Source organism: Rhineura floridana, chromosome 6 (genome assembly GCF_030035675.1).
Source record: "Rhineura floridana isolate rRhiFlo1 chromosome 6, rRhiFlo1.hap2, whole genome shotgun sequence".
In the NCBI taxonomy this organism is placed as follows: domain Eukaryota; kingdom Metazoa; phylum Chordata; class Lepidosauria; order Squamata; family Rhineuridae; genus Rhineura; species Rhineura floridana.
In genome coordinates this window covers 34,455,526-34,469,939 of record NC_084485.1, presented here as the reverse complement: position 1 = coordinate 34,469,939, position 14,414 = coordinate 34,455,526, and the positions used below count along the sequence as shown (strand labels likewise).

General features: G+C 40.0%; 1 protein-coding gene across 2 annotated transcripts in view; it reads left to right on the top strand.

Moving 5' to 3' along the window:
• The window catches only part of ADA (adenosine deaminase), a 66,636-nt gene that overhangs the window by 12,016 nt on the left and 40,206 nt on the right, over positions 1-14,414 (top strand). For both annotated transcript variants that reach the window (XM_061631420.1, XM_061631419.1), the window contains exons 2-5: positions 1,786-1,847; positions 2,861-2,983; positions 7,512-7,655; positions 12,076-12,191. In XM_061631420.1, the coding sequence (XP_061487404.1) occupies positions 1,786-1,847; positions 2,861-2,983; positions 7,512-7,655; positions 12,076-12,191 (445 nt within the window). The remainder of the gene's footprint in view (positions 1-1,785; positions 1,848-2,860; positions 2,984-7,511; positions 7,656-12,075; positions 12,192-14,414) is intronic.

Here is a 14,414-nt window from a genome sequence, read left to right as displayed (position 1 = left end):
TATTAAAGCAACCCCAGTTCTTAATTTCCCATTTCCTGTATAAAGTATTTTGTAGTAAATGTCCCATTCTTGTCCATTTTAATTCACTCACGCCAAGTATTGCAATGCTGATACATTCCATTTCTTGCTTGACAATTTCTTACTTTCCCTGGTTCATGCTTCTCACATTCCATGTTCCTATTGTGTAAGTCATACAACTCCAGACTCCTTTCGCATCTGTGCACATCAGCCTCTGGGATTCCTTTTGGCTTTGACCCAGCTGCATCATTAGTCACAGTGCTACTTGTACTTGTCCTTTGTTCTTCCCCAGTAGCTCAGTGACTGCCTTCTGACCTGGGGGTCTCATCTTCCAGCACTATCTCGTGTTGCGTTTTGGATACCCTGTTCATAGGGTTTTCGTGGTAAGAGGTATTCAGAGGTGGTTTACCATTGCCTTCCTCCGAGTTTGGATGCTTCTTAGTCTGGTGTCTCAGCTTTGACCATTCCACCTTGGGTGCCTCTGCTAGGAGTCTAGCCTCTTGGTCTAGACTCCTGACGGGATTGCTCTTAGCTTCTTCAACACTCTCAAACCCCCTCACCACATTAAGGTGTGCATCCTAAAGGGGGCCTAACAAGTTAGGCCCAAAATATCTGAAAGACTGTCTTAATACCCTAGAGGGTCTGTAGGGAAGAAGATCAGCAGAGGGGACCATCTTGGTAGTACCACCACCCTCAGAAGCTTGGAGGTTAGTAGCCTGGACAGAACATTCTCTCTGGGAGCCCCTAAGTTGTGGAACTCCCTCCACAGAGGTGAGTCTGGCAACTTCACTATATAGTTTTCGGTGAGTGCTAGAAACACACCTTGTTACCCTGGCCTTTGACACCTGAAATCTCCATTTTTAGGACTTGCCCTATTTTTGTGATTATAATTGTTTTTAAGGATGTATTTTAAACTGTAGGAGCCTGCTACAGGTTGAAGGGCAGGCAAATAATAATAATAATAATAATAATAATAATAATAATAATAATAATAATAATAATAATAATAGACATCTTGAAACTAATCAATGTCAATAAGGTATGTATTAGTACAAAACTACCAGGTGGTGTAGTACAGTACCTAGAATGTTGGACCTAGATTGGGGAGACCTTGACCACAAAGATTACCAGTTACTTCAGAGGGCTACTGAAAGGCCAAATGTTGGCAGGGTCATATATGCTGCATTGGAGAAGGGTGGGGAAAATGTAACACTACCAAAATAATGAAATATTGGATACAGAGGTATGCCATGGGATCTCTGTGCTCTTTGAGAGCCTGGATATGTTTTATACTTGGCATGTGAAAGGCAGCCACTGGTAGCCAAGTTCCGCCTGTTGAGAATTCTGAAAGCTACTCTGGAGAGAAGCAGGTCAGTCTATGTATGTGTACACACTTGTTTAATTGGGGCCTGGAAGTTCCCTGTGCTGCTCTAGAAGCTGATTTTAAATTTCACCAACTTTCAAACATTTATTCTCTTTTGAAGGATGGGGAGAGAGAGTTGCTGTGCTAAACTAAAAACTCCACCTGCAATTCCATCTGTCAATAAATGTGCTTTCCTACTTTTAGGTCACAGTGGCTTTAGTTTTATTGATTGATTGATTGGTTTTATTTAAAATATTTCTATCCCGCCCTTCTACCCTACAATAGGGCACTCAGGGTGGCTAACAATAAAATCGCACACATACATAATAAAATTATACACAATAAAAACACAATGTTTATTAGTATTGTCTGTTAGTATTCACATTCTTTTAACTGTGTTGCAGGTGGAACTTCATGTCCATCTGGATGGAGCCATTAAACCAGAAACCATTTTATACTTTGGCAAGTGAGTGAATGGTGTTGCATTTGGGAGTTGTTTTTCCTTTTTATTTTTTCAAAAGCTCATTTATTAGTCTGTATTGTTTACAAAATGTGTCTTGATAGTTACTCCATAAACAAGCAAAGGAAATATAACTTTTTATCACACTTTTTTCATGATCTGTATTTTGTTAGTTTAATACAAGTAAGATTTTGCCTAGTTGTCATAGAACAAGCAGGTGTGCTTTAGTAATAGAAATGTTTTGAAAGCACAATTCTATGCATGTTTATGTCCCACTATGTTCAATGGGGTCTATTGCCTGATAAGCGTACATAGGATTTCAGGTTCAAAGTTCATAAGCTAAAGTAGTGGCAAGGTTCCCATCCCCTGGACCCTGCCTCCTGGCATTGTCTCAAGATCATTCCCTGTTGAGCAGGGAAGGAAAGCAAGCAAACTAAGAAGTGTGTGAGAACCAGATTCACTGCAGAGAACTAAAAAATCTATTCAGTATCAAGGCTGTCAGTGATTAGTTTTTAAAAAAAACTTTTTCCAAATGTCAAAATCTGATTAAAAGACATTTGCAAACAATAACAGGTTATAAATATGGTTTGAAGCCAACCACTACAGCAAAATGTTAGTAGCATTCAGCTAATGGGTCATATAAGGTCACTGCATTAGGAATTCATATTTGCAAAAGGGACTTCTCAAGCCAAAAGTCAGATGCTTTTGTTTACTGAGATACTGGTTTCTATGACAAAAGGAAACTCGACAGAATAACTAGAAATAAGGGACATGAAACATCTGGCATGCAAAAATACAGTTTCTCAGCAATTTTACTACAAAAAGGAACTGGATATTTTCATTTGACAATGCTCAGTTAAGTTTAAATTTAATTTCTTTGATGAGAAAGCCAAAAGTGCCATAATATTAGTCATTGACTACATCCATTGTTTTTTTCCATCAGCGCACTAGACTGAATCTGTTCAGAACTAACCGAAGTAAGCCTATAGCAGTTTATGTGTGTATTTTTTAACTTACAGAAAAAGAGGAAAACAGCTCCCTGCAGATACAGTTGAAGGCCTCCTACAACATGTTAGTTATAATGAGCCTCTCAGTCTGACAGAGTTCTTAGCAAAATTTTCTATCTACATGCCAGCAATTGCGTAAGTAAAGTAACTTGCTCCATCTTTACTGCTTCCAAACCTCTCCTCAATCCCTGAGGGTTCCTGTTGACTAATGGTGCTAGCTTAAGTATCTATGATGTTGTGACTATCAAGCAAAACTTATTTTGGTTTTGTCCTGAGTATGTTTTCTTGTCTATCAAACCATTTGGCCAAAAAAGCATAAACTTTTATGGTGGTGTTCAATGCTAGTCCTATTCAGAGTAGACCCAATGAAGTTAACAGACATGACTAACCAAGGTTCATTAATTTTACTGGGTTTACTTTATGTAGGACTTTATTGATTGATTGATTGATTGCACTTGTATACCGCCCCATAGCCGAAGCTCTCTGGGCAGTTTACAGCAATCAAAAACATTAAAACAAATATACAATTTAAAAACAATTTAAAACACAAATTTAAAATTTAAAACAATATGAAAACAATTTAAAACACATGCTAAAATGCCTGGGAGAAGAGGAAAGTCTTGACCTGGCGCCGAAAAGATAACAGTGTTGGCGCCAGGCACACCTCGTCAGCAAAATCATTCCATAATTTGGGGGCCACCACTGAGAAGGCCCTCTCCCTTGTTGCCACCCTCTGAGCTTCCATTGGAGTAGGCACCCAGAGGAGGGCCTTTGAGCTTGAACGTAGTGTACGGGTGGGTTTGTATCGGGAGAGGCGTACCATCAGGTATTGTGGTCCCAAGCCGTGTAAGGCTTTATAGGTCAAAACCAGCACCTTGAATTGAGCTCGGAAACATACAGGCAGCCAATGCAGGCTGGTCAGAATCGGTTTTATATGTTCGGACCGTCTGGTCCCTGTTACCAATCTGGCCGCTGCATTTCGCACAAGCTGCAGTTTCCGAACTGTCTTCAAAGGCAGCCCCACATAGAGCGCATTGCAGTAATCTAATTTGGAGGTTACCAGAGCATGGACAACTGAAGCCAAGTTATCCCTGTCCAGATAGGGACGTAGTTGGGCCGAAGTTGGTAGAAGGCACTCTGTGCCATCGAGGCTACCTGAGCATGCCCTGTTACATGTGTTGGGCCAATGGCATATTAGGACAGTCCCATGGTTGTCATGGAGACCATGAAATCCTGAGCCACACCGGATAAGGTGGCCTCGGCATGGATGTTGACATCCCCCAGAACCGACAGTCTGGGGGATCTCAACAGTACACCCGAGACCACCTCTGTCAGCTCAGCTAGGGAGTCTGTTGGGCAGCGGGGTGGGTGGTACACCAACAGAATCCCCAGTCTGTCCCGCTGACCCAACGTAAGGTGCAAACACTCCAGACCAGTAGTCACATGGACAGGGTGTTTGCAGAGGGAGATGGAGCTCCTATAGACCACAGCAACCCCCCTTCCCGACCCTCAGGTCTATCCTGATGTTAAATACAACCTTTAATTTGTAAGATTCCTTAGAGATCAGTGCTGTTATTCCTGCTGAGAAAAGAACAGCCTGGTATAAGTGACTTGCTGATGCATAGTGACCCTGTACTCTACCAGTAGTTAATGAGCGGAACAGCTTCTTAAACTGTCCTCCTCCTTGAAGCTCTGTGTGGGTAGTTCTAGAACTGCTTTCATAAGGGATGGAATTCATTGAGATCAGCACAATATGCATTCAGTATTGCAAAATGATCTCCAGACCAGTGTAATATTAGAACAGATTATGTGGCCAGTTCTTGCAGAGCTTCTTGGTATTGTAGCTATGGTCTTAATTATGACACACTGGAGAAATCTCTTCCAGTACATAGAATTTTTTCATTCTGATTATTGGAATGAATTCTGGCCTACATTTATCTTCCAACTCTAAAGCACAACACAGGCCTGTTTGCACTGCTGACAGGCGATACCTAGGAAAACCACAACTACTGATAACTTGAGAAGTTTGGGTTGTGTAGAAGCTTGAGTTATCTGTATTCTAATAGGAGAATCCTTTAAGCTTTTAGTGGGTCACTTAGTGGTAATTAATTGAACGTAGAGGGCATGCTACTTCCTCAGGTCCAAATTAACACCCTTACAGGACTACTTAAGTTGTTAAGGTAGCAACCCTCTAACTCCTTAAAGAATCCTTGATTGGTATGAAATTGGGCTGGAGGAATATATGCCATCAGGTGCCTATTTTCACAACCCCAATTTTTTCACCAAATTCTTCCATGCACCATTGGAAGGGGCTTAAGACCATGAACTGAATTAAGGAAAGGTACCTCAGCCATAGATTTGGCTGCCATTTTATATAGAGTGCCGAGAGGACTTTATTGTATGGATGTTGCAAATCATTACATTTCATTAAGCAAATATTTCTGAGCATTAATTAAAAAATTTCAGGTTGAAACATTTATGTTGCTTACATAGATTATGATTTGCAGGACAGGGTCAGGTGCTGTCTTTTCCCCAAGGGCATATTCTAGCATTTTATTCTTGAATTAATATCTTAAAATATATCAATATAGAACTTTGTGGAAAATGGCAAAAGATAATACTTGATGTTTCTATAGAGCATTTCAAGTGTTCAAAAATGGCCAGCATGTATGAAAGTGAATAAGTAAATTCAAAAAGGCTGCACAAGTTCCTGCAGCTTCCCTTCAAAAGAAATGCATAGCCAAAGGTTGCTAGAAAGTTCATATCCTTCAGTGCTGATTGCAATTCTCTCCTGGTTTCTTACTGTTAGATCCAACACTACAGGCTATAAACTTCAGGACAGTCTTCTGTTTCTTTTGAAGGAGAAAATGTAGGGAACAAATACAGTCTTTGTGAAATCCATTCATTCACAGCCTGAGAAGGAAGTGAATGATTAGCAAGGTGAGGGGAAGGAGCGAGAATGTGGCATTGTGATACAAGGGTCTAGTAAGTCTTTGTGTGAGTTTGTTCAGATATAACGCCAAACTATAGCTTGTATTGCATGCATGAGCTGTTCCCCTTATATGCCATGACTTCTCTACCTTACCATTTTATCTGCACCGAGCATTATGGGTCATTCGAACTGTAACGTGCCGTCAAAGCTGGGTTTGATCCTAATTTGTGTTTCTGGATTGGAGGCAAACTATGGTTTGAGCAAACTGTAGTTTGCCTGATTTGGATGAAAAGGCAAACTATGGCTTGCCAAGAACCTGAGTGATGGAACTGAGAGGAGAAAGGGAGATAGGAGTAGTGTATGAGTGCAAATCATGCAAGCAACATCAAACAATACAGGCATACCCCGCTTTAACATACGCAATGGGACCGGAGCGTGTATGTAAAGTGAAAATGTACTTAAAGTGAAGCAATTATCTATGCATGTACTGCACTGCAATCGTCACTAGATGGCAGCGGCGTCATGCCATTAAGTGTCCATTATTGTGAAGCACGTATGTTAAAGTGGGGTATGGTGGAGTATGGAGCATGTACGTTATAGTGAGGCGACTTTAAATGAAGCGACTTTAAGCGGGGTATGCCTGTAGTTTGTATTACATCTGAACTGGCATTGTGTGTGAATAGTACTAATAACTGACTAGGGAAACCATAGAGTTTAAAAACTGGGGAAAAGGACTGACGTGTTTCTTTTGGGACCCAGACAATCTTTTAACACCACTGAAATTTCCCTGCCTGAGCATTCCCTGCATAAGCAATTTCTCTGACAGTATTGGCTCATATGATTTTTTTTTTTAACATCCTGACATAGAACTGACTCTTAGGTTATGGACACCATATTTAGAATTTATTTATTTATTACATTTATACCCCACCTTTCTTTCCATGATAGAAACCCAAGGCGGCCTACATATGGTTCCCAGGCAGTCTCCCATCAGGCACTGACCAGACCTGACCCTGCTTAGCTTCAGTAGGGTGCTCTCCTTATGTTCCTTCAGACTATAGCCTGGGACTATTTAGGCGCTTGTGAGTAACAGTAGTGACAGGTTTTGATGAATAGTAGGAGGACATTGGCAAATACAGGAAGTGCTGGTTCCAAAAGAGAACGGGTACACAAACAGTCCATATCCAGTAAATGCTAAGTATTTATCCTGCACAGCTAGAGCTAAAACCACTTTCCTTAACTTCTACCTGCAAACCTGTGTGGGAGTTAAACTGACTGTCTTGCAACATGAAATGCAAAAAGAATTGGAAAGATTCCCTGTTGCAACTAATTGGCTGCTTATCTCTCCTGAATTTCCCTTTAACCAGTGCCTGCCTAGGTCATGTTCAAAGAGGGGAAATGTTTCCTCTGCATTAATAATGACAAACATATATTAGATGTTACATCATTCTTTGGGACTGGAATTGGATGAGACCATATTTGCTCCTTTTATATGATTTTTACTATTGTAAACTTTCAGATTTCTTTGGAGAACAAGGATATAAATGTACCAAATAAAATTTTATTGAGCTTGTCTCAAATCAAGCTTGCAAATTCACAAAAGCTTTAAACTGAGGCTTAGAATTTTGGTCCAATGGGAAGCATTTACTCCCACAGCACTCCATGTTTTGCAGACTTTTGATTGTAGATTGACCACAGCAATTATAAAAATCAAGCTTTTTACATTTACAGGGGGGACCGCGAGGCTGTGGAAAGGATTGCTTATGAGTTCGTAGAAATGAAAGCAAAGGAAGGTGTAATCTATGTTGAAGTTAGGTACAGCCCACATCTCCTTGCCAACTGCAAAGTACATCCTATCCCTTGGGACCAAGAAAAGTGAGTAACTTTTTACATGTTACCCCTTATATACCCAGTCAATCACTGTGCTCGGCAGGTGAGGGCCTGCTGCTGAATCCATCTTATCACGAGGTCCATTCCGCACAACATAGGAAACGGACCGTTAGTGTTGTAGCACCTACCCTTTGGAATTCCCTCCCCTTATATATTAGACGGGCACCATCTCTGTTATCTTTTTGGGGTCTGCTGAAGACCTTTCTCTTCCAAGAAGCCATTTGAGTAGAGACCTTATCCCAGTCTGCATCTGTGTTGGAATTGCTTTTTAAGATGTTTTTAAAGCTTTTTAAAATATGTTTTTAAATATATATTTTTTCCATATATTTTAAAGTCTGTTTTTAAGATGTTTTAGAGTGTTTTTAGTGGTTTTGTTTGTTTGTATTGCGTGTATCTGCAACAGTCTTTCCTTTGCATGCCTCTTTGCATTCCACACTACACCAGGATCAGTGCAGTATACATGTCCAGCTTAGGAAAATATGGAAGATAGGAAAAAATATCTGCTTCTTTAAAGGCCTCTGCATTTCTATTTCTTGTGGTTCAGTGATGTTCAATGATACTTTTGGTTCAAAGATATAATTGCCTTTTTTTGCATATGTTACTTGTTGTCTTATTCCCAGCAAATGAGAAGAAAATATCAAAGTACAATGCTGTAGAGTTAGCAATTTAGGCTACATTATTATTGTTGTTGTTGTTGTTGTTAACAACAACTGCCCTTCACCAGCAGGTCCCAGGGTAGGTTACAACAGTTTAAAATTCAATATTGAAAACAATTAAAGCAAACTACAGTGTACACTTTCCTTAGAGTAAGCCCCCTTTAACTCAGTGCAGCTTAGTTCCCAGTAAGCATGCATAAGACTGCAGTATTAAAGTCCTGTTGGTGTCATGGGAGGGAATTAGGAACTGCTTAACTTTCCTTTTGAAATCAGTGACACCCCAAAGTGCTTAACTTTGGCTGGATCACTCCCTAGTTAAGGTACCTCAATTTTTTGGATAAGTATCACAAGCACTTACTCTCTTACTAGAACTGCTTCTGATGGGGAAAAAGCATACAGATTTTTCAAATCGCATATAAGTTTTTACTGGGCACAATAAAAAGGTAACTAAACTTTCAACTATAAAACAGAAAAGGGATATTTAGTAAAACCAGCAATCACTTGATGTAGACAGTGAACAAGTAGTAAAATCTTGCACCTCAAATATTCAACATAGTTGTATATTAGGTTCCTTAATTAGCCAAGAAACCAATATCTCTAGTCACCCTTATTATATTTAAATAATAATAATAATAGTATAAAATCAAAGTGGTTTACACACCCCACACACACACACCAAAACCATGCAAAATTTAAAATCAGAAATCATTGACTAACTGTTGCAGAACAATATATTCTTAATTACCTGCATAAGCCTGGCAGCATAGAAACGTTTTCAGCAGGCGTTTAAAAGTCAAAACAGAAAGTGTTTGCTGAACCTTTATTGGCAAAGCATTCTACGGGACTAGGCTGATGACACTAAAGACTCAATTTCTTGCTGCTGTCAAATAAGCCTCACCAACTTGGAAGACAACCAATGATGCTCCTTCGGATGACCTCAGTGATCTAGCTGGGATATAAGGCAATCCCTCAGGTACCTGACCAAAGTTGTTCAGGGCTTTGAAAACCTACTACCTGGCTCAGTAGTGATGGACAGCCAATGCAGATATGGTATCACAAGTTGTCGGCCATATGCCTGCATCAGCAGTCTGGCTGTCACATTCTGCACCAGCTGGAGCTTCCAGCTGAGCCCCAACGGCAGCCCCACATAGAGCACATTGCAGTAATCCACCCTCAGGCTTCCCTATGCATGGACTATAGTGGTCAGGCTATTCCTGTCCAGGAATGGCTATACCTGGTGAACCAGAAACAGCTGGTAAAAGGCACTCCTAGCCACAAAGGACACTTGGGTTTCTAGTGACAGAGATGTATCTAGCAAGACCCCCAAGCTACGCACCTGCTCCTTCAGAGGGAGTGCAACCCAATCCACAACAGTTAGCTTGCCTCTCTACGGGACACAGGAACCACCCACTCAAAAAGTCTCTGTTTTCCCAGGATCTTAGCTTCATTTATTGGCCCTCATCAGGTTCATCACTGCATTCAGACACTGACCCCGAGCTTTCACAGCCTCTATTATTAAGATGTTATGGAGCAATAGAACTGTGTGTCATCAGTGTACTGATGACACCTTGCTCCAAAACTCCTAATGACTGCTTTCAAAACTCCTAATGACCACTCTCAACGGTTTCATATAGATGTCAAATAGCACTGAGGAAAGAATAGTATCCTGCAAAACCCCAGAGTACAAGTGCCAGGGCGCTGAGGGATACTAGCCAGTGCTACTTTCTGAACACAACCCTGAAGGTAATAACAGAGCCATCGTAGTACAGTGTACTGATGCCCATCCCTGGATTGGTCTAGGAGGATACCATGATAATTTACATAGTTACCATGACTTGCATTCCCCCCCTAATTTTAAGATAAATTCAAAAGGCTTATTGGGTGTGTGTGTATGGGAGTTATAGCTGCAGTGGCCACCAAATCCAAATAATAGATCTGTGTTACAGCAGGCAACAAATGTTGAATGAATAAAATAAGTATTTCTGATGTGCTCACAATTAGCTTTAAGGTATTGAGGCTTGACTTATTTTTCTACTCTTTTGACAAGAAAATAATCCTCGTGTCAGTTTTAGAATACTAAATACATAGTTTTTGTATTTACAGAGCACATAGAATGCATCTGTTATTATCTTTCAATTTTGGAATGTACAACGAGTAATTTATCAAGCCTGTCCTGGTTTTTTCCTCCATCCTTCCTATACTCTATTCTCTGAGAATGCTGCCACGTTAGTGAGACCTCCTGCCCAGAATACTTCATCAATCTTGCCTCTGTGAAGCAGCTGTAAGGGTTCTTGGCAGAAGTTACTTTTAGCTAAAAAAAGGAACCAGAGTTAAAACAGAAGCATTTTTCTTCCCCCAGCTCCATTGGAGTTTTGATTGTTATAACCACTGGGTTGAGACCCTGCAGGTGATCTTTATAGCTCTTAATTTGTTTAGAAGAAACCAGAGCATTGTTTAACAACACATTGCTAATTTATATTTTAAATCAACTTTGTAAGGAAGCTTGGGAGAGAGAATAAGAGAGGGAGGTTTGCTGCTGTAGGCTTTAATTCCAGCCAGGGTACCCTGAAGCTGTGAATGTTAATAAAGGGGATGTGTGCTGTTCCAGTTAGAAAAAATCATTTCCGTGTAGAAAACCTCACTGATCTAACAGGGTCTAAACTATAACTGGCAGTTAAAAATTATTTTCCAAGGAGGCGTGCTATTTTATCTTCAAAAGAAGGGTGTAGAAGAAATAGACTAGCACTTTAAACTTTTAAATTGTGTTTTAAATTGTTTTTAAAAGATGTGTTTTAAATTTGTATATCTGTTTTCAATGTTTTTAGTTACTGTAAACCACCCAGAGAGCTTCGGCTATGGGGCAGTATATAAATACAATAAATAAATACAATAAATAATAGTGCTTTACATTTAAAATAAAGGCAATATCAGTTTCATTTAATTTAAATGTCAAGTGTGGCACCTAGACTTCTTTTCTGGTATGTTCATAGTGCTTAGAAAATGTTTTGGAAACTATTGAATTTGAATAGGAAATATCCGTAGCTGACTTGGACCACTGCTCCTTCTTGACCAGTATTGCCTGCAGTTACTGATAGGGACTCCCCAGCTCTGCTGGCTGGGATCCTTTTAACTAGTGATGCTGGGAATTGACCTGGGGAACTTCTGTATTCCTGTTGTCTGTTGTATCACTGAGCTAGGTTTTAGGTAACAAGACTTGTTTGCTGTTTGTACACAGATGTCAGTTGTAGTAAATCCAATAATGTGTGATGGGAAGATCCAAGTCCCCACACATTCCTTTCACATTTTATGACAGAACTACATATTTTGTATAAATGTATATAACAAAATGCTGGCTGATGCTGCTTTTAGTAAACAGCAGCTTTAGAAAGAAGGCAACGTGGAGCTGAGAAGCTGGAAGAAGTGATGGGGCCCTTAACTCTTTTCTAACTGCTGCTCTTCCCCTGCTACTTGCCCGACAACCATTTTCCCCCATTGAGGTTCCAGCCATATATGCATCCTTGGCCACCAGGGTTTTGTGACATGCCTTTGCAAGTAATTTGTGTTCACCTTTCATGGTCACTGAGGCACTGTACATAACAAACATATGTTCCCTTTTTAGTGCAAAAGTTACTCAGATGCAAGCAGCTTGGTTATATGATTATGAGGCATCTTCTTTCCTCCAGTGTTGAGCAATGATAATGGAAAACAATGATACTCTAACTGATCTCTTTGTATTTGTTTTTATACAGGGGAGACCTCACTCCAGATGAAGTGGTTAGCCTTGTTAATCGGGGGTTAAAAGCTGGAGAGAAGACTTTCAACATCAAAGCCAGGTCTATTCTATGCTGCATGCGCCACATGCCAAGTAATGTATTACAGCTCACCTGTGGCTCTGGTTCCTACTTTACCAAATCTGTCTTACTCACTTTCCTGCCCACACACACACACTGACATTTCAGATTCAAATCCTTTTGAAATTTATCAGTAAGTAATTCTTTGCGGTTTAGATACTCAGTAGCAACATAACCTGAATAACTATTTCCACCAAAAAAGGGTATGCAGACCAGATAGAAACAAACCATGGTACTCATCTAAAAAGTAGAAGGTTTAGTGCCAACGCAACAAAATAATACCCATAGGAACAAATAGAGACACGATGAAGATATCTTCATGTTACAATGCCTAAGGCAACCTGAACAGGTTACTAATCATTCTGGCATGAAATATTTGGTTAATTTTGTAGACTACAAAATTACATGGAGATTATTGAGAAGTAAGACTTTAACTTGACCTTAGACTGCTTCCACACTAGTTCTTTTCTGTTTTTGCCATTCACTTTTTACAGAGAATCTAGATGACAACATTAATAAATTGTTGCATCTCAGTATTTTCTGTGTTGGCTTTCCATATTTTTTCAGATCCAATATTGTGGTGGTTTTAGCAATAAAATATCATTATAGTGCCAGCATGTTCAGCATAGTACAAGTGTTACTCAGCCATTTCAGTGTGGGCAGGCATAATGCTATTGCAGCACTTAAAGGCTACTGTGCCTTGATTATAGAATTTAGGAAGCATTTTATTGCTTCCTAATAAGCATAGCTGAGGTAGTAGTGAAGAATTGCTCCATGTCAGTTCTGTACCAAAATGTTAATAATAAAATTACCAATTACCATATAGAAGAACAAGTTTTGCTGAAGCAGAACTAGCATGGCTTTTGCAAAAGGTAAACCTTGTCTCGCTACCCTTCTAAAGTTCTTTGAGAGTGCTAACAAGCATATAGATAGAGATTAGATAGAGGACATTGTGTGCTTAGGTTTTCAAAAAGCTTTTGACAAAGTACCTTGCCAAAAGACTCCTGAGTAAGCTTAGCAGTCATGGGATAAGAGGAGAGGTTAAGAATGAGGAAGCAGAGAGTAGGAATAAATGGATAGCTCTCCCAATACAGGAATATAGAAAGTGGGGATAGATACCAAGGATCGGTATTGGTGCCTGTGCTTTTTAAATTGTTAAAGAATGATTTAGAGTTAGGGGTGAGTAGTGAGCTGGGCAAGTTTGCTGGTGATGCCAAACCATTCAAAGTGCAAAAAGGATTGAGGAGAGCTTCAAAGGGGTCTCTTAACTGAGTAAATAGGCCATAAAATGGCAAATGCAATTGAGTGTAAACAGGTGTAAAGTCATGCACATTGGGGCAAAAAATCTTAATCTCACATATATGCTATGGGATCTGAAGTGGCAGTGAATGACCAGGAATGAGACCTTGGGGTCATAGTGGATAGCTCGATGAAGATGTTGACCCAGTGTGTGGCAGCTGTAAAAAAGGCAAATTCCATGCTACAGATCATTACGAAAGGAATTGAAACTGCCAATATAATGCTATTACAGAAATCTATGATACTTCCACACTTAGAATACTGTGTACAGTTCTTGTTGCCTCGCCTGAAAAAGAATATTGTAGAGCTAGAAATGTTCAGAAAAGGACAACCAAAACAATAACGGGGATGGAGCAAGTCCCCTATGAGGAAAAGTTATAATTCCTGAGGCTTTTTAGTTTAGAGGACAGGCAAGTAAGAGGAGACATTATACAGTTGTTTAAAATTATGCATGGTGTGGAGAAAGTGGATAGGGAAATGTTTGTCTCCCTCTTAGTATTAGAACTCAGAGATACACAGCTGAATGTTGGAAGATTAGGGATAGACAAAAGAAAGTACTTCTCCACACAGTGCATGGAATTCGCTTCCATAAGAGGTAGTGAAGGCCATCAACTCAGATAACTTTAAATTGATGGACGATAAGTCTATCAATGGCTACTAGCTATGGTAGCTAGGGTCTGCCTCCACTGTCTAATATGTCTCTGAATATCTTACTGGTTGGTGCGACTTAGAGGTGGGGAGAGTGCTGTTGCACTCAGGTTGCATCCCCTTTCAGGCTTCCCAAAAGCATCTGGTTGGCCACTGTGAGAGAAGGATGCTGGACTAGAGGGACCACTGATCTGATCCAGCAGGCTGTTCTCATGCTGAATGAGACTGACTTGTGGAGAAAAAAATGTATGGATGCTGGCCATAGAGAAGGATAATGCTGGATAATATAG